The 22,059-nt window shown below is 34.9% G+C and overlaps 1 protein-coding gene across 1 annotated transcript; it reads right to left on the minus strand.

Annotated features, from left to right (window-relative positions):
* Positions 1-353: 353 nt before the first annotated feature.
* Positions 354-17,025, minus strand: LOC100370603 (tetraspanin-18-like). The gene is made up of 8 exons (XM_006815692.2): positions 16,870-17,025; positions 14,399-14,501; positions 7,273-7,470; positions 5,055-5,129; positions 4,707-4,811; positions 3,434-3,556; positions 2,596-2,787; positions 354-737 (listed from the first exon to the last, which is right to left on the minus strand). The coding sequence occupies exons 2-8, from the start codon at positions 14,465-14,467 to the stop codon at positions 672-674; spliced, it is 828 nt and encodes a 275-aa protein (XP_006815755.1). The 5' UTR covers positions 14,468-14,501; positions 16,870-17,025; the 3' UTR covers positions 354-671.
* Between the last annotated feature and the right edge of the window lie 5,034 nt (positions 17,026-22,059).

Here is a 22,059-nt window from a genome sequence, read left to right on the forward strand (position 1 = left end):
TCTTATTAAGACAGTTCCTTACAGTTAATTCCTTAACATGAAGTCCACAAAATATATTTTTTTTAACAAATTCAAGACAATGTGCACAAATAATACATGAAAATGTTATTTCAAAATTTTCATTTTACCATTTATATTAGTGCATATTCATATAGGTGTATATTTTATTTTATTTCCTAGTTTCAAACAACCTTTCCTGAATCACAAACTATTGACCATTAAAAGTTATGAAAAATGGGAAGAATCTATTAAAGAGACTGTAGTTTAAGTATCAATGCTCTGAGAAACTTTAGCATGAGGTATATATTATATATACCGTACTTCATTTTTTGTTATAAATTGTCATAATATAGTGAGTAAATTTAAGCATTTACAGGTCGTATGATACATTCCTCAGAACATGTTTTAGCATCTATAATAAAAGCTTCAAGATCTCTAGTAAGTAATTTGGTCAATTCATACGAGTACCTCCTTCCCCAATAACATTTTAGTTCGAATTTTATATTTCACCATTTTCAATTACAAAGGGGATATACCGATAAATCATCAATTATGAAGTCCAATAAAATATAAATTTTTCAGTGTTTTACACATAACACTTATGTAAGTGGATATTATACATGCTAATAATATGTGGAGTCTAGATTCTGGGTGAACTAAGCTTGGATGGTCTAGATAACTTCTTCAGCTTTCTTGAGACCACGATAGACACAACAGGACAAAATAAGACCCATAATCTGTAAAATAAGGTACAGAAAATTTTTAAATTAGTACTTTGATCACCTTACATGTCCATCATCATATATATCTACTATCCTGGAAAGATGCATTTTAAACGAAACACGAACAAAGATAGAATTCAATTCTAACTTTCTGGTGATGATCACAAGTGATAATTGGACACATAAAAAAGGGAAGAACAGAATTACCATGTGAAATAGCCAGTGGAAGAAGAGTTAGCAAAGAAGCTGCAGAAAACGTGTAAGTAGCTAAGTAACTACAGAGTTCTGTATCTTTTTAAGAGCATAGATAATACAGGCACTTAAAAACAGTCCAGTCATCTGTTGGCGGAGAACGAAGAGTATGCAGAGATCGTTAGTACACAAGTCACTATGTGTATGTCTAGTTCATGCCCATAAAATGTTAGATTTCATTTCATTACTATCCTCATGACTGTCACTTCAGTAACAAACATACAAATAATTTTGTTCATGTGTTTAGCTACAAAGCATACAATGCAATACAGACAAACAAGGCAGCAGCAGCAGCAGCAAACACATGAGTTAATTGAACTCTGGAGAACGGCAACAAGCACCTTGCCACTGCAGGAAGAAGTGCTCCTCCGACGCCACAATCACTGCCCTGAAAAAACAGCTTCAAAAAGCATGTAAATATCACTGTCCTATAGCGACTACCGTAGTTGTTAATTAACAAGCTGAATAGAAGCCTTTAATTTTACCCTGTCTGTGTGTGTGTCAATCTGTTTTGCCCAACCTCTCGCTTTTTGAATTGATAGCTTATCGCTTAATATCTAACAGCAGCACAGTATTTTTGAACCACATTTTTACTCTTTATATTGTATTTTTTGCTCATTCATTTATTGAAAACACAGACCCACTTGCCCATACACTGCTCACAGGCACGTACACATGTACAGGTATGGGTGATTGAAATGGTAGTTATAATGGTAAAATTAGGGGATACAATAAGTATTAACTATTGTCTGAGTGTATTTTTGGAGGGATGCTTGTTCCAATTTTACCAAATTAAATGAAATATTTTAATTTATGGAAAGCAATGCAATTCATAAAAAAATAGGGAATTTTTTCTACCCTTTTCATATTTTTCGGTCAAGACTTACACAAAGAAAAATTACACATTAAGCGGTATACGTTATGTTTCATTTTAGACATGGAAATATTTTCTTTCACTTGGTCTATGTCCTTCTTGGGAACAAAACAGCAATACAAATCATGAAAATAAGCCGGGGTATTTGAAACCGAAATTGTCATCTAAGCGTTAGGCCATCTCTGATTGGCTGCTGAGCTGGAATGTCAATTTTTAGTTTCAAATACCCCCAGGAAAGTGTTCTAGGTTCTTCGCGTAATTAGGTGTTCGTATGCAAATACGAATTAGGCAGAGTTTTGTTATCGGTTGGCTTAATATAACCCCAACGGACCGTATTTTTGTGAAAGATTGGTATTTTTGTCCTGATTTGTAGGAATCTGAAAAACACGTTTCACAACTTGTCTCTTATTTAGTTTTATGCGTCATTCAAGATGGCGGCCCCCCATATAGTAAATATCGTATTTATTTTATTATCACGTGTGCGCCAGCTGACTGTGGTCAAAGGGTCCAATCGAGTGCAAATAATTATAGGTAACGAAAATTATCAGGTTGAATTCAACGAGCAGTCGCAAATGCGAGTGGGAAAAAAAACAGCGAAAAGCAGAAGCAAGCAAGAGGTTGGGCAGAATGTGTACTGTATGTGGTTAACCAGTGATATTTGAAATTTTAAGAAATTCCATACAGCATGCATGTATGTTCTATCTTTCTCATTTTCACACTCTCGTCTCGTAAAGTGGTAAAACCTACCTCAATGAAAGCAATACCAAGTGCCACGGCTCCGACATACATAATATTATCTTCAAGGTATTGTTTTAATGTAGTGTAACACCCATCGCTGTACATGTACTTATTTGGCACATCCACACCAAAACCAATACACGCTGTGACGTTATCCGGCATTGGAGTTTCACCGGAAACAACCTGGGTTGGATCTTCAACCTATATAGAATACAAAAAGGATACAGTTATTATTTGTTTATTTATTAACGTGGACAATTTTCAAATACAGAAACTCCAGTTAATGTTAAATATTGAAAAGACTGTTTGTTCTTTATTTAATTACAATGTCCATTGATTGAAACATAGTATGTGTCATTAACATGCAAATGTGTTAAAGTAGAAACCTAACATTTTTCAGAAATTTCAATTTTCAGTGATTTAGTATGTACAACCATAATGAGATGAATTTCCATGGTAACACCAATCTATTCAGTGTTACAGTAGCATAATTTTTGAAAAAAAATGGCCCGATTTTTCAAAAATCAATATTTTCAGAAAGATTGGACAAAACACAATGTTAAAGAATAATTAAGTTTTAGCACTTTGGAAAACCAAGATTTTAAAAATTATTCAAGATAGCAAAATCATTACATCAGTCACAAAATATAATTATAGTTTCCCACTAATTAAGTCACCAGCGAACATTTTAGAATGTATGGCATAATATCCCCACCCCATAGGCACCGATGGAAAAAGCATCATAATACTGACAAAATGGCCACCATTCACTAAAAAAACAATCATCATTCGCTTAAAAAAAGGCCCAATATACTAATAATGTATTGTATTCACTATAGTTACTTACATAACAACAGGATAGCGGGTAATCCAGTGTTATATCAACACCATCAACATTAGTAGGAGTCTGCTCTGTTGCCCATGTAGTATCCTGCCAATCAGTGTAATTGTCAATACCACAGCATTGCAGCTACAGTGAAAAAAATTAAGTCATATTTAGAATAACTGAATGAATAACACAGTGCTTTCACAGATGTACTTGATTGTTTTCGTCTTATGGGCTTTTACTTGTGCCGAAAGGATAAATGACCAAAAAAGAGTTTGTTTGTTTTTTCTAAATACTTTGAATGTTATCGAACTCAAATTTTGTCATTTTTTTCAAATGAAAATATCCTGTCTATTTGAATCAAAGTAATTAAAAATATTAAATGATAAATAAATATATACAAATTGTATAATACTGCAGCACAATGTTGGTGGGAAAAACATGAAGTTCAAAGGTTAAAACCTTTTCATGTTTATTGGTATTTAATAATCAAAAACAGAGCATAGCATAGCATAGCATAGCATAGCATAGCACAGCATAGCATAGCATAGCATAGCATAGCATAGCATAGCATAGCATAGCATAGCATAGCATAGCATAGCATAGCATAGCATAGCATAGCATAGCATATTCTAAATATTTCTGTATTAAATGTTATCAAATTTCTTGTAACAACTAAATATGAGAGTGATTATATACTGTAAAATACTTTATTTTGGCTGGAATTAATTTTCGCTGAAAAGAATCTTTGGGTGTTTTGCATGAAATTTATTTTCACTGATTTTTGACAAGTTGAATGTAAAATATAGGAAAAAAAGGTATATTTGCTGGATTTTATTTTCACTGAATCATTCCTTCAGCGAAAAATGAATTCCAAGCGAAAATATTTTACAGTTAATACTGCAGCCCAATTGTGTTAATTTCACTAATATGTGGATGATCCAAATAATACATGCATGTCAGAATATTAATTACTACATGTATCTACATGTATATTATAAAATAATTGCTGAAATTCAGACTTTGCTCTGAACATGCTTCCTTGTTTGAATAACAGCACCAGTCGCATGAATGTTTATTAGATGCAACTTCATTTTTTTTATTTTCACTTTACAGCTTCCATTTTTGCCAACTATCTTGTGAATTTCATTTGGCTAAACCATTCATTGCAAAGTTGCCATATTTAAAAATATACACTAGCTCCAACACACAGGTCATTGACCTAAAACCTTCAAAAATGGGGGGGGGGGGTGATACACATTGTGATCGGCATATGGTGTACATGTATACTCACAAAGCTCTGAGCAGCGTTCCATGCTACACTGTATGTTTCAGTTGAATCAGCACTCTCATATTTTTCCATACTTTTTGACATCTCATCACGCAAGTAGGTCTGAACCTGAAAGAAATAGAAGATATATATATATATAATCTACTATAGTACCATTATGTTTTTGACATTTCGTTTAATTGGCATCTAATTCTCAGTACACAGTGCGCCTAGTATTTAAACTTTTGAATTTCCCGAGGTTGACACATTTAGTGGTCTTTAAATCACACGGAGTGTAATCAATCACCACCTCTCGCATACGATTGAAAAAAATGGTGTATATTTTCATTTCAAAAAATATACTACACTTACAGTATTATTGAATGCCACAACGACAGCTCCCGCAGCAATCTGTATAATCACAACTATTAAAAGAATGATGAAATACTAGAAAAGAAAAGTGAGTATATATTCAAAATGTGGTCACATATAATAAATGCATATTGTCATCAATGTCTAGTGAAAAACACAGGTTAAGGCTTCCCGTCAACTTTCTGCATATTTTAATTTATTCTTCTATAATTTTCTTGTTAATTATGAAACAAATTGACACAATTTTCCACTGTTTTTATAAGAGCTTAATCAAAATCTTGGGGACAAAAATACAAATGAGCAGACTGTGCGCTGATATTAGTAACAAGAATATTCACTAAAATTAACAATAAATAAATTAATCTGATATTGACTACAATTTAAAGAATTGAAGACATATCGATCATCCCAAAATGAACAAATCTGACTGAGGGCCACACAAGGCGTTGATATATTATATATATATATATATATATATAAATATATATATAAATATAGATATATATAAATGTAGAGAATTGAAGGTAACATCACAAAATAAATAAATCTGCAAGAGAACAACATGTACCCAAGGTGAATTTGTAGCGAGTGTAAGACAGTTTTAAGTCAAAATTGTATAAGGTTGATGCTAACGGACGCAGATGAACAAACGGTATTATGAATAGTTCCCTTAGAAGTTATGCTTATGAATAGTGACAAAAGTCGACTTTGGGGTTTCATTATAACAACGAATAATAACTGTGTGTAGTTACCGTGGTATTTAGTAACAAGGGCTTAAGTTTAACTGGAAGAATTTAGCATGTTGCTTTGTAAAAACTTGTGGGCTATTTTTATTGTTGGCTTAATCCTTCAAGGGGCTAGTTAAGTTTTTCAACCTTCACAAACATATAAAAATATTTTTTTTTTTCCCACAAAATTTTTATCCTGATCTATAGCTAATGAGTTCATTCAATGAAAATTATTAAAAATAGAAAAATACGTAAAAAATACCAAAATTTTGGTTGGAAAAAAATCAAGCTCAAAAGATCAATCTCTACTAAGTTACATCAGTACAAATACATGTGTATCCATAGCAACTGTTGTATTATGGCAGAAACCTAATTACCACTTGGCAATGTTCCTAAATATTTATGTACAATCATGGAGCTATTTATATAGTTCCATAGTAACACAAAACAGTATTGCGTGTTAAGCACATGCAGGACCATTTTGAGTAAAAATTGCCTAATATTATTCAATTATACTTTTAAACAGTTCCATTGAACACAATAATGTACTTTTAATCATTTATTATATTTTATATACCAGTTTAATTAAAAATAATACTATAATATATAATTGTTTCACCCTGTGTCACCGGGCAACAATTTGAAATATGGAATCATATTTCCGCAATAGGAATGTCCTAATACTTACAACAAAATGGCTGCCAATCAATAATAATAACATACAAAACTATAATTTATATGAAAAGAAGGCTGGTGACCCCTAAACTTTCTTTTAAGTTAACATTCTTATAATATTGTACAGGAGTACAATTTATTGTAAAATGGATGAATTCTAGGCATTTTTATTTCTGAGTAGGCTTTCATCTTAAGGCAGGTTAAACCTATATTTTCTCTATTGAAGCGCATGTAAACCATAAGTTTTCATTATTGTATACAGAATTCTAAAAGGACATTTCATGACACTTTTCATTTATGTGAGCACAACTAATAGAACAAATATGGTATTGTTTTTTTTAGCCGAAACATGACATGAATTAATGAGTTTGTTGTTATTGTTTGATTCAACATGTTTTCACAGTCTTTCTTTTACCATGGCGCAATGCTGTCTTCTATTTACCACAATGCAATGCATGAAACAGAGAGACAAAATCGCAGGTATTTGTAATAATGATATTGAAAGGTCCTCTATTAATATACACAGATACATATATATACATACAACAGGCAGAGGTATAGCCAGAAAGTGAAGAGTCTAAAATCTATATTGAAGATTATAGTCCTTTGGTGTAGCCACAGACTTGTAGTCTATTGTACACAAATGAGTGTCCTAAGCTTGAGTTAGGCAATTAAAAGAGATTGATTGATATTTTAATAAGTAATACCAGTACTTATAATAATCCCTGTATAAACATCCATAAATATTCATTCACATTTTAGCTGCATTTTCGTTCAAGTATTTTAATTTTACATAACAATGCACATATACATACCATAATCAGCATACACTTGTTTTCACAACAAGCCCCACAGCAACCAAGGAAAGCCAGTATGAAAATAAATGCACCAATGGCGATTAAAACATAGCTACCATTCTGGATGGCAGGGTTGTCCATGATCTTCAAGATGTCTGGTCTGTAGATGTCTGTAGTAGCCCATATTCCTATACCTAAGAACACAGCGCCAAAGATCTGTGGAATATATAATATTTGCTTATTTGTCACAGCTAAGTAGATATATGTTGTACAAATGTACCAACAACAATGCAACTAGAAGTCAATGTTCATACATACATGTATGTATGTATGTGTGAAGCATTAGTCTAAATGGATATATTTTCTTGATTTCATCCTGAATTGTCCAATTTATGAAGGTCTAATATATATATACAATACAATACAATAATACTTTATTATCACCGTAAAGAAATTACAATCTTTTTTGGGCTCCGAGTAATAAAGTTAAATTAATAAACATGAACACAAATTAATTATAGTATCAAAGAAACAAAGAAAGTTACTAAATGCTTCATTTCAAGTTTGCATTATCAATGTATTGGATTAGTGTTTTCAGTAAATGTTTATCTGATGTGTTGATGATTGTCTTGAATTTTTCTGTTTTGTACATCTCATGTAAATTAGTAAATATTTTGTTAAATTCATCGTAAAGAGTCTTTCTTTCAGAAGAGTAAGCTTTACAAGATGTAATGAAGTGGATTTCATCCTCCAATACATTGCATGTTTTGCATAGTCTCTTGCTGAGTGGTGTTTTTGGACGAGTATGTCTTCCTACTTCAATCTGTAATTTGTGGCAACTAAGCCGTAATCTTGCTTGTGTTTCAACATCATGGAGTTTATTTAATTTAGTTAAATATAGTGCTTGTTTAATTTCATTGTTTATTTGCCTGTATGTCCGTAGTTTTGAGTTCGCTCTGTTATTGTCTTGATTCCATAGTTTATTGTAGTAGTCTTTAGATATCTGATATAAATGGTCTTTATTAATGTTATCGATGTCAATGTTGTATGTTGTTTTGATGTTGTTGAGTTTTTGCAGCCAAGAGTTAGGATAACATTGTTGTTTCAGCTCCATTAAAGCGTCATATGCAAATGTTATTGATCCACTCTTGGTGATGTGCTGATAATATTTTATGGCTCTTTGTTGTACTATGGATAAGAGTGGCAGTCTTCCTAATTCCATTCGACATCCGATGTTGCTGCTTATATATCGTATTACCCCGGGCCTGAACGTACAAAATCGGGAAAAATTGGGAAAAATTGGGGGTGGGCGCTTACCCGAGGACCACCCCAAAAAAGATTTTAAAAAGTTGTTTTTTGTGATCGTATGATAAGGTCAAATAAAGGAATGCTTTCGTACACTTTGTACACGTACTTATTTCTTGATTTATGCGAGGTTTCAATAAACGTGAGCACTCGGTCAAGATCTGTGGGAACACTCACAGGCGCTCGGAACATTTCTTGGCTAATAAAAAATCACCTAAAGTGGGATCGGCATAGTTAGTCAGTCGCCGGTAAATTCCCCTACTACTCATATAATAACACAAGGTAGGAAAGCATTGACACCATGACATTGAAACTTCCCGAAAATAACACGATTTTCCAAATTATATTTCGATCCGCTTCACACAACTCAAGCATGATATCGGTAGAAACTATCGATCGACTTACATTTCCTTTATTCGAACTAAAACGGGTTAAATCCTGTGAAAGTTGAAACACCAGAGCAATATGAATCAACCCGTCTACGCGGAGCATGCGTAAATGTTTGGAACTGCGCATTTTTGGAGCTGCGCATGCACGAGCCTCTGCTTCAAAATATCCACGTAGACGGGTTGATTCATAGATTTCAAGCTTTTTCGCATTGTGGGCGAAACTAAAAAATGTTTCCACACATTTTTCCTCCAACGACATTTTAACACTGAAGTAAACATTTTTCGTTTCGCTGTAACGATTATCGTGCTGATAGAATTGTGATGCAATTGACAAACAACACTGCTGTTGCTGTCATCGCTAACTTTTCAGTGTCAAAATACACAAACATAAAATGCTTGGTTAATTAAAAATAAAAAAAATACCCTGGAAATTACCGAAAAATCGACAATGAGATGCTGTTTTTAAACACCGTGGAAAATTCATGCACTCTGCGATGCCATCTTGGTTACCTCAATCGGAAACCCCCTTGTCTGCTAGCATGCACCGGTAGCAAAGGTCGCAAACTACGTTGAATGGCCGTGATCGGCGACATTTGGTACTAAGGTACTCTGTGAATGAGGTATTTCCAGAGGTCAGGGTTCGTTTAATTTGCACCGACCTGTCTCGTCTGTAGTTGAATGAAACCTGCCTCGATTTACAATAGTTCCCCTTCAAATGTGACTTCATTTCGAATTTGTTTCACCGGCATTTGGGTGATTGAGTAGTAAAAACGGCGAATAACAGTTGTGTAGTAAAATATTAGGGCCCTTTTCAACCTGGTCGTCTTAACTTCTCACGATCCTTGGAAACTGCGTCATACAAAGTATTTTTTTAAAGGTTTGAGGGAAGGTAAATTTAGCCTCAACCCACCCAATGGCGATCACTATGTTTATATAACTGTATGAATAACTCATCGGCTTTACGTAATCCATTGTGTCCCTCCCTCAGTGGAATTGATAACACGACGCCATGACAGTTTTCACGCAAGGTTGAGACTTCGCGGACGATTTTTCCCTCGAATTGTAAATTTTTTTATTTTATTTTTTTAGTTGACGATTTGACATCAGCAAATTACGGTGTATGGTGTATTTCTATGAGTTTCTGTTACACATATGAAGCTAATGATTCGTTTTAAAACTTTTTTTTACAAAATGGCGATTATCTCAGTTTCATTTTTTACTCAAAATTTCAACTTTAAAACTATTTAACTTCTAGACGGTTCATTTGTTTTCAATGACATTTTCAGGGGTCAATATTCAGGTCTATCCTAAGTAAATGGCTTCGTATGGTTTTACTGTCTTCACTGGAACAGAAACAATAGAGCTGCCAATTAGCGGCTCTGTTAACTGTGAACGATTTATAAAATGTGAATATTTCAAAGAGCACTGTGTAAAAACTTTTCAAGGGAAACACTAATAAATAAGCCATTATGTTCCTAGTAACCAGAAGTTTTAAATAAGTGTTTTAAAATCAAAATCAGGGTATGCATTCAAAAGTTAAATAGTTTTAAGTGCACTTTCACCTAAAATGCATGATTTTAACCCAAAATCAACACCACTTAATATGGTATCATAGTACATTATTGTAAACCATAAAACGCAAAAGTTTAAATAAAACTCTTTCAAATGATATATAACTTGATGGGTAAGGGTTATATTTTACTTGTGTAATTACAGTAATCAGAGCCAATTAGAAATATAGTCTCCCAACCTGCATCTCTACCTTAAGCAAAGTAGAATGAGACACGTCCAAAATTTTGACTCAAAGATTTATACGAGGATACATTTTGCACAAAGCTTTGACCAAAAATCAAGTTTTCATTCAAGCACACATGCACACAGACAAACAAAAGTGATTTATATAAGGGCAATCCTGGCAGAGCGGACTTCAAGACTAACATTTAACATTTCTCCTGGCCAGGGAAGAAAATTCAACTAACACAGTAAATCTTGTTATCTATATCGGTAAATGTGCACAAGATTTAATGTTGCTCAAAGCAATTAACTCATGCACTCAAATGTCCTAACTGTTAATATAAAAGAAAAATTATTGCGTGAGGGTTTTACAAAACTAAACACCCAAGAATATAGCATTTAATTTTTCAAATAACTGAAATTTTGAATTTCACACAATTTTATTTATATTTGAGCTAAAGCAACACATTAATAGTAGCAACAAATAACACAAGATATACAACACTGCTGACAGCATACTCAGGAAAAAGTGCTAACAGCAATCAAAATTAAGTTATTCAATTAGATCAAGTCTAACTGTAGCACAGGTTACATGATGCCGTCTCATAAAAACAATTACAAATGTGTTTCAGTTCTCCAAGGTAATGAAACACTATTTGATCCAAGAGGTGCAGGTGGCAGGAAATCATGCTACCATTTACCTTGTTGAATGTAGCTATAAAAAACAATATTGAATTAAGTTGGCAGTATAGACATAGAAGAAAATGCCTCCTAGGTTATGAAGATTTGTTGTTAAGGTATGAAGTGGCGGTTGTGTCTACTATACAACTGTAGAGTACCGGTAGACTAATTAATAAGGTTTAATAAAAAATACATAATCACTGGTGAGATTAAATCCATATATATATATATATATATATATATGTATGTAGGTATCATATGCTATAGGAATGGCAAGCTTAAACTTTCAATAAATATTGGAGACTTGATATACATCTACTATTATAAAGTATATTTATATTAAACTATTATGCAAATAAGCTGCCATACTTTACGATTTACCTGATGAGAAAACACAAGTAGTGTTCTCACTAGACGAATTAAGCTGTTGTCACAACGCCTTTTATTTGAGAACGTTGTTAAAATGTGTGTGTGAACAGAATACGTCGTTGTGGCGCTGGCGTTTTTGACACTGTCCTAAAAGGGGTGGACGAGATCCTAAACGCCGTTGTCACATCGGCTCTTGCACAATGGAATGTGCCGTGTGAACACAATACGATGGCCAAAAGCCCTCTATCGCTGACTTATTTATTTATACATTACACAAGATGGCGTCAGAGGTTACAAGTCAAATTTACTAGCCAATCTCTGTTATCCCACCTTCGTAACACTATTTCTTCCCACCAGTTATTTCCATGTTGTTGGTCTTGTTTGACCTAACAAGTTGCCGGAAAAGTTGAAACAAAGCAAGTGCATTTACCAGAGGGGACGCCATTTTGTCGATTGACCTTCCATTTTTGTATTAACCTTTTTGATTCATTGAGGGCGCAAAACACCACGTGCAGACAATTCAGCAGATTAGCTAATATTTGCACCAAAAAAAAAACAGTGTGTGTGTTAGCTACACACACATTTTGCTCTTTTTGATTTATTGTTAGACATTCACAAATAATAAATGTTAAAAAATCATGTGTGATCAAATTACTAAGACCCAGAGGTATTTTTCGTTGCTATGGAAATATAAACTACCTTCTGATGTTTACACTACATATACGTACGCATATATAAAAAATTATCTCATGTGTTTGTTTCAAAGGCTCTTGGAAATCAAGGCTCTAAATTTGCAGTATAAGCCTTATGTGAGGGCTACTATTTTTACAAAATAGCGGCCCAACTGGAAAACCTTGGTACTAGAAATTTTCAAATTAAAAATTTATTTCCATTCATATAGCAGATATACAAGTTCTTCCACACAAAGTGAGTTCAGTATGTCAATTTTATGTTTTTACAATTGTATGTGCAGTCTAACACTATTGTCCGACTATCAGCTTTTGAAATTGGTAACCCACTCAGGTTTCCAAGAAAATATTTCAATTTTGAGCCATGATAATCTATATATTATTTGATTTGACATTCAGTTTGTTCAGTTATTAGGTAAATACATTCAGTCACACTGCCATATTGGGTTACAACATGAGCACGACTGCTGATGCTGCTGCTGATACTAATACTGTTCACATAACAGCTTAATTACTGTATTGTACATTATTTTATTTTCATTTAGAATTAATATTTCCTATCTATTTATACTGATTGTCAGCATAATAAAAAATAAAATGAAAATGCATTTTTGCATGCAGATAACATGATACCAATAAAAAAAAATCACATCCTACACACAAAAATGCTGCAATCAGTAAAAATAAAATATCATACAATTACACTAATTAGTTGATTAAGGCTAATTAACCATAACATATGTTAAATGAATGTATGTATATATATATATATATATCAGAGAGTAAACTGATGTCCTTTCCCCATTAGACTATAAAACATATTGTTGATGAATTTATTCACTGCAGTGTTTAGACACCTGCACTAGCTTCCACTATGGTGTACACTTTGTGCGTGACGTGACACACATGAGATACAACAATAACATAAAAGCAAACGTACACCATATTGTAATATTTTACTGGAAAAATAAATTATTGTCATTGAGTGTTTTATAAATTAGGTTGATTTATACCAGCAAAATTTACTAACAAAGGTTTTACAGATTCAGCCAGTATTTTATAAATGCCATGCGATATATGTACGTGATTTATATATAGATTATTTTTTTCTTATTTATGATAGATAATAGAGCGCTATGATTAAATTATTATTTTAAATAATTGCTAACCTGCTTGAAAAATGTGAAAAAACCCAGTGAAAAAATAGGCAATGATTTTAATCCAAATTGTAATATTTGCATTGATATTTACTTTTCAGATAACTTCTGTGTAAATATCGGTAATGTTTTTTTAGTATGTGAACAATACCAGTATATTGGAAAAATCTATTGTTGGCAAGGGTTAAAGGTCAAGATAAGAATCACTATACATATCTTCTCATCATGAATTTTTATTAATTTAAAGTACTGTATTTGCCCAACTAGAAGCATAATTACATAATCTCAAAATATAGAAAACTGTACACCAACAGTATACCAATTTGCCATGCCTGAATTTTAAAACAATTCACAAAATATGTAATTAGCTGGGGAGAACACGCAAGTTTCATAGACCGCACAATTTTCATGTATTTTTGTGGCTGTGAACAATTTACTTCAAGAGGTTTCTTAAGAACGGCAGGGCATCAGTGTATTTAGTGGAGATCATCAAACTCACAAATGTGATGCTAAGAACACTGAATGGCTTTACTAGAGAATGAAGTATATTGTCTATATTTTTTCAATAAGTATCAGGTTCAAAAAAAAACTTGGCTCCTAGAGCTTGAACTTTAGAGTTGAGAGGGCACCCACTTTCAATTGCGTACAGCATTATATCAAGGCAAGATATTGCCTTAATGACTCAGTGAAGTCTAAGCAGGTACATTTACTACAAACTAAGTTTACCTTCAATGTACCCTGTGAATGCTTAGATTCATTCAAAGTTAAATAATATTCATTACAAAAGATATAGATTAATAATAATAAATGAATAACTTACAAAAAAGACAACGTTGAAGACAATAAGAAGAATCTTGGAGCATGCAGCACATCCTTCTAAACTACCCATGATGATAGATGTGTATTATAATTCTGTATGAGATCTGTGAAAAAAATAATGAATACAAGATACCATAATACGTACAGCATACTGAAACAAGAGACAAGATTTGCTATGTGTTATTACAATTATGATTATAAAGCAAGACAACAGCATAAATCTATAACTTTACACTTCTAGAAATTTGCTTGCACGCTTTTTAAGAGATTAACTGATATTGGTGTAGTTATTTCCTATCATACTAATTGCCATTTTCAATTGCACAAGAAACAAGTGAAAACCATAGGATTATACAGTTTTTGTAGAGAAATTGGGGTTAGGGTTTTGGGTATTGGCTAGGGGTACACACATTTCAAGGGTTAGGGGTCCACACATTTCAAGGGTTAGGGGTCCACACATTTCAAGGGTTAAGTTGAGTTTCGGCCCTTGGCATATATCTGAAAAGTGATTTGGCATTCTCAAAAAAAAAAAAGTGCCATAATTACCAGGGTTGTGAACAATTGAGAAATGTGAGAAACAACCTTCATTTAGACTATAGTAGATTACATTTCATATACTGTACATAGTTTAATTTGATATATATGTACATCAATCTACAGTAGGTAATGCTAAATTTAAAGTGCGAAAGTCGTTGTATGTGCATGCGACAGGTGGCCATAGCGTGTCATTATTAGCGCATGTTGTCATCGTCGCTTGGGACTTGATTCTCGCACGTGTCCAGGCGACTACCCTCTGGATTTAAGCCAGAAGAAAACATAGGATTTTTGTGTAAGCATTCCATGGTAACCAGGGGTTAGTTTGATGAAAAGAGAAGATGGCGCATGATTGGGGTTGCCAATGATTAGGGGTTTGGTGATATAGGTCTGTATGTCTTACAGAATATTATGTTACACAGTCACTGATTTGCATATAATCTCTTATTACCTCCAAGTTGTTTCAACTCGACCTACTTACTCTCCGAGGTAATCACTTCTACATTGATGTCATTTTAAACCCCTAACTTTATACTGACACCTGTTTTTCTCATACAGCATAAAATGGACCAAAAAAACAGACTGACACCAAACACAACCTAAATGGCTTTCCCTTTATAAATAGTTGTAGTTTCTTTAACAATGGTGTATTACAAATTTAAAATATAAAATAATTTCCTTAGTTTAGAAATCAGTCAGTTAATTTATAAAACCCTATATGCTGCAATTGGTAAAGCTTTGATATAATTATGATATAAGCCTACATCCTCTCTGCAACTCATTTATTACTAATGTACATTTTTTTCTTCAAATGTATTTTCCTTGATGTAAATAAATTGTCTACCCATAATGGAAAGAGTACAAACAATTCAGTGAATGCAAAGGCATTTTATTTATTTTGGGGTTTAACTATTCTGTCTTTGGAATACTTCCCCATTAACACAATGACGAAATACTTTAACAATGCATATGTCCGTGAAAGGTACATCTTTGTGTTTATTCAACCATAAATCTACTGGAGTTTGTAGGTCCATGATTCAACAATTTTAAGGAGAGGTCATGTACTACAGGTATGTCGTTACAGTTGGCTGTACATGTATATAAATTTGCTGGACATTTGAAAGTAAAAATTTAATAATCTAATCACTGGGTTTTAAATTAGAAAGATTTAAAACAAGAAGGATTTTTTTTAATTTAGAATAAAGCTTAGAGTTAGATCTCTGATCTAGATCTCTACATGAATTAGATCAAGATGAATTAGAATTAGTTAGATCTCTACATGGATTTGAAACTCTTCCTCTCCACCACTATATACAGCATCATTTCAGAAAACATGCGAGTATTTTGGTACCGGGGGTGCGAATAGCCATTTTGTTGATCATATTGGCTATTCGCACGCCGCGCACTTTATTTTTTAGCCCTGGTTTCGCGGCTTCAGGGTCATCATATTTTGATGATTGGAATCGTTCCGACATGACTGAAATCTGGAGCTTCGAAACCACGGCTACATGTTGTTTCATTTTATAACAATTGTTGAATTGGATGTTTCAAGGTTAAATCAAGTATACTGGTTTTCTGGAAACAGAAAATCACAAAAAAGAAAACATGGTATAAATCAGAGTTGTACTTTGTTGTCAACATCCAACTCATGTGGAGTGAGTTTATGCATAGATTGTAAAATCAAAATTTGAGAAATTTAAATTATTCCAAATGTCTGCAGTGCCTACAGACAGATCACAGACAACTAATGGAATCATAGATCAACTGTGGATCTACCGTGAAATGTATGTCATAATATTGAGTGACGGAACCGCAGCTACCTGTGATATTCGAATCAGCAAGTCGTCTGATAGCAAATGTCAACAAAAAATACCACACACTAGTAGAAGAGCGCGGCAATCGATGAAATGTACTAAATGATGAGCCCAGTTTTCTAACCTTGTTTTCGATGGGTTTGCCAAGTTGTCACTAAAATCAGCTGTTCGACAAACAGATACTTTCACGTGATACTACGTCGCTCGTTGAAATCAGTCGTCGTTTGGGAAGAACTCGTCTATCAGAGGTTCGAGTGAATGTACACAAGCATGCAGAGAGCGAGGCGAAATTTGCATCTAAATGATCCTGTTCAATGACTGCGTCGCTTTTACTTGGGTTATTCCATTCACAGGGAGGGACAGTTGAAAACCGTGAGCTGTATTGGCGTATAACATGCATGTAAATTAGGATCATGCGATACGGTATCGCTCAGGATATATAAATATTCATATCATTTATAAGTACTATAATAGCATTATTATATTTTGAAACAATCAATAGTATGCGTTACGTAACACATGAATATTCCAATACACTCTAACGAGTAGCGTCGTCTGAATGGAGGGGGGGGGGGGGGTGAAAGAGAAAAGGCGATAACAGTTGCCCGAAAACCTGAAAAAGTGAAACACACCCATATCATGTCAATAGCACGACAATGTCCAAAGCATAGTCACTGTACGTAGCTTATTGTATAGCATGTTTATTTTGTGCCTTTGTTGATACTCTGGCGTCATTGTTGTCATGGTAATTCCACGTCTATTTATAACTTTTGTTTTTACTGTTAATCAAGGCGAGCCACAAACGCCGGCCGCAACTAGTTTAACTGCAGTCGACGTCATCAGAACCTCGTCGTTTTCAACAAGGATACTTCCACATTAAGTGGGTAAATCAGTCAGTCTATAGAGGGACTGTGACATACTCACTTCTAAACTATTTTTTTCTATTTATATACCCACTTCTAAACACAATTGTTTTCAGCTAAAAAAAAAAAACACCCAGATCACAACTTTCGCAACCAGTGAGCGCATCCGGGCGACACATTTTATTCAGCCTTTTCCAGTATCTGGCTTTGAATATAAGAACCTGTGAAAAAGTAAATAAACTTGAATGCTACTAGTACACACTTCTAAACCAAAACATTGATAAATGACCCACTTCTAAACAAAAAAAAAACGTGAAATGACACCCCGATCGGGCGGCACATACCCGTATTGCACTTCTATGGAAGAAGCCCTTTCGGGGGTACCACGCAACGAATACAACGTTTCCAGAATATATCAATTATAATAATTTACCTGAAAACTTGTACGAGCGCATGACTGCATATTACAGAGTCGTTTACGTAATGCAGGCATGGAACCTGGGCAGATATAAAATCTAAACAGCTAAAAAAGTAGAATACCATGTATAATTACGGATATCTGAAAATACAGTTCTTTGGATAACTGTACCTGGTGTAAGATAAATTCAAATTGTTCATGCGTATACAGAGGCGGCGACACGAAAGTGTGCATGGAGGGGCGAGATCTGCTCACCAACCATGCACCGAAGGCGTAACCTTACAAGGGCATGCTCTCCCTTAAAAAATAGGAAATCTAGACCCTCTGAAACGCTATTCCCTGCATTTTGAGGGGCAAATTTTGCTGACACAGAGGATTTCAGCTTGATTTTGGAGGGGCGACCCCCCAACATTTTTCGAGTGGCCGATCGCCCACTCTGTCCCCACCCCTGTGTCGCCGCCACTGATATAAATATAGTTATTTTATTCATTTAGTATAAACAGATCACAAGAATCAAACAGTGCGTCTATTAATGATTGTATATAACTTCATCCAGGAGAGATCACTTTTATTAATTATATACGGGTATTATATTTGTAAAAATTATGGCTCGCAGAAGAACAAATTCTTCAAAAATCACCCCTTGAAAAAAAAATCATAAAAAACCCCACCCCTTAAAACAAAATTTCAAGGAGAACCCACCCTTAAAGTGATTTAAGCATAACATTGATTCTTGAAAAATACGAAAAAGAGACCCATTGCTGATTCGTTATTAGCAAAACACATTGGAGATAATTTTCATAATGACAAAAAAGGTGTTGTTTTTTCGCGTCCCCGGGGACGCACTGTTACTGAAAAATACGCTACTTTACAATATCTGGTTTTCAGGAAAGTGCGCCATCAAACTATCAACAAGTCGATCTATGAAGACCATTTTGTTTTGCTTCACTGAGTGCTTTTTGTACCCCAGTTCTGGATTCTAGAGACTGTGTGTCATGAAATTGCTTCGCACAATTGTTTGTTTGTTTTTTTTATTTTACTAACGTTCAAGGATTTTGTGGTTGCCATGTTTGCGAGGTTTACATGTGTTCGGGGTTTTCAGGCAAATCCACTTATAACATTTCATTATTTCAAATAAGACGTAATTATTATGGTATCAGGGGGAAATTCTCTTTCTCTCGGGTCTCCACACTTGCCAGGGGGGAACTCGTCTCGTCTCTCTATTTCGTCCCCTTGAGGTACGGGATCGGGAAAGTCACTTTAACTTTACAGTCAAATAAGGCACACACAACGAAATACGTTTCAGCTCTCGTCTTAGTCGGTCAATCGAGCACTCTATCAGACACAGCGCCCTGGGGAAAAAGTCCCCAAGACTCTCGCAAGGCTGAACCAAGACTCGCCCAAGACTGGACTGCCTCTAGGCTCGCCCCTGGACTGGACTCGACTGCCCAAGGCTGCGTCTGTCGTGGAGTATTCGCCAAGACCAACTCAAACTCTCTTTATTCATTTTCAAAACTCTGACCAATTACAATGCAGTAAAAAGACTCTAGGGCGTAACCTTCAATCATAAAGCCAATCACACTAAGTACTGAACACGTCATATCTTTTGATTAATCGTTCACTACATTAATAACTACGGATGTCAGAATAGCGACGGTATCTTGTAATTAGTTCCAAACCACTGAGCCAAGTTCCGTCCAAAACTTCAATTAGGCCTAGACGATGACAGACATAACACAGCAATTCAGCTAATAATCAACTAATTAAGTCGGTTAACAGATACGCAAAAACAAATTCATGACACATCCCTTCACCCAAACTGAGATATGCCTCTTGGCATAACACGTTCATAAATCAAAGATACCGTCCTCTACTCATCGTCATACGGGTTAAATACAATACTAATAATAAAAGGTATAAATCAAAAAGAGTAAAACACACTAATTAAGTACAATGATTATAAAGTCTAAATACAATGGTTATAAAGTCTCAAATATCAACGGTTATAAATCAAAAAACAAGGGAAAGGCTACCAAACGACTCACTTTTCTCAAAACGGTTCGCTGAGGGTAACCCTTCGCTGCACTGTCTCTATTACTAAGGTTACAAACTCTATATCAAAAGGTCAAAAAAAAACTAAGGCGTGGCGGTGTAACCAAGCGATCAGCCAATCGCTGCAGTCGACAGCATGATCACGTGATTACCAGGGATGCGTCTCTCGGTTAAAGCATTGCAAAGCGGTAACTAATAAACAATGAATAAAAAGCTATTAATCAAACTCCTGTCACATACGCTTATAAACTTCAACTGAACTCACAATTCGTTAATCTAAACAAAAGTCATACGGCGTGGAAACAGAATGCAAAGACAAATTCGCTTTCATAATACATTACTCCTCTGGCAAAAAGACGGGAAAAGACTAAAACGATAGAAACTACTGAGTTACATATAAACCTGTCAATCATGAACAAAAGCTTGCGATATCAAACAATACATATATAAGCGCACCAAACTCTCATCTCAAAAAGACATAAAAAAAACGTTACAAAGGTGCTATCAACTCAAAAAAGCGTCAGAAGTATTCCGGAAACAACACATAAACAAAAACAACTCTTAAAACGTCGATATCTCTGTACTCGACAAATCTCAAAACTCTTAAAAACACGTGGGGCATCATTCCTCCCATCACATTCCGTACTCATAAACTCATTAAAACACCATCAAACTTCACAAAACTCAAAACACTGTGTTGCAAATACTTGTCCACTGAAACGCGCTTAAATCGTTATAAAGGACCTCGAACGTCACCAAATATTAGTTCAAAACAAAAATCTGGGCGCTTACATAACATACAATTCGACATCACTCAAAGAAACGGTAAAAACGATAGAAAAAGCAAGCAATACATTACATTACTGAGCAATAGGGTTAGGGTTCTGGGAAAGAGTTCAACGTCCTAAGTTACACAGTGTCAGTTACAGTGTCCAGCGAGCAGTTCTCTAAGCAATACACAGATAGCTAAAGTCAAAGTCTATAAGCGTCTCTTCTCTTGTCGCGTTAGTCCGGGTCGTTCTTTCATCTTCTTCTTGTCTTTAATGTCGCTCAATTCTTAATTATACAGTCCTATCCGGTACTCATCCTTCATAAGGGGTTCAGAGGTCTTCATCTCTTCAGCGTCGTTCATCGGTGCCATACTGGTAAAGTCGTTAGTCGTCAAGCGCAGTTTCGTCTCCGCCATGGAGCTGGTTAGTTCGGTTCGCAAGAAAGACACACCTTCGCCATTTCACTTCTCTTCTCAGGATGTCAATGTGTGTAAAACACCTGCCCGGGTTCTCCACCACGTATCAGGGGGAAATTCTCTTTCTCTCGGGTCTCCACACTTGCCAGGGGGGAAACTCGTCTCGTCTCTCTATTTCGTCCCCTTGAGGTACGGGATCGGGAAAGTCACTTTAACTTTACAGTCAAATAAGGCACACACAACGAAATACGTTTCAGCTCTCGTCTTAGTCGGTCAATCGAGCACTCTATCAGACACAGCGCCCTGGGGAAAAAGTCCCCAAGACTCTCGCAAGGCTGAACCAAGACTCGCCCAAGACTGGACTGCCTCTAGGCTCGCCCCTGGACTGGACTCGACTGCCCAAGGCTGCGTCTGTCGTGGAGTATTCGCCAAGACCAACTCAAACTCTCTTTATTCATTTTCAAAACTCTGACCAATTACAATGCAGTAAAAAGACTCTAGGGCGTAACCTTCAATCATAAAGCCAATCACACTAAGTACTGAACACGTCATATCTTTTGATTAATCGTTCACTACATTAATAACTACGGATGTCAGAATAGCGACGGTATCTTGTAATTAGTTCCAAACCACTGAGCCAAGTTCCGTCCAAAACTTCAATTAGGCCTAGACGATGACAGACATAACACAGCAATTCAGCTAATAATCAACTAATTAAGTCGGTTAACAGATACGCAAAAACAAATTCATGACAATGGAACGAGATTCTGTATTCCGTATTCCCGGACATCATTT

Source organism: Saccoglossus kowalevskii, chromosome 1 (assembly GCF_978046115.1).
Source record: "Saccoglossus kowalevskii chromosome 1, keSacKowa6.1, whole genome shotgun sequence".
In the NCBI taxonomy this organism is placed as follows: domain Eukaryota; kingdom Metazoa; phylum Hemichordata; class Enteropneusta; family Harrimaniidae; genus Saccoglossus; species Saccoglossus kowalevskii.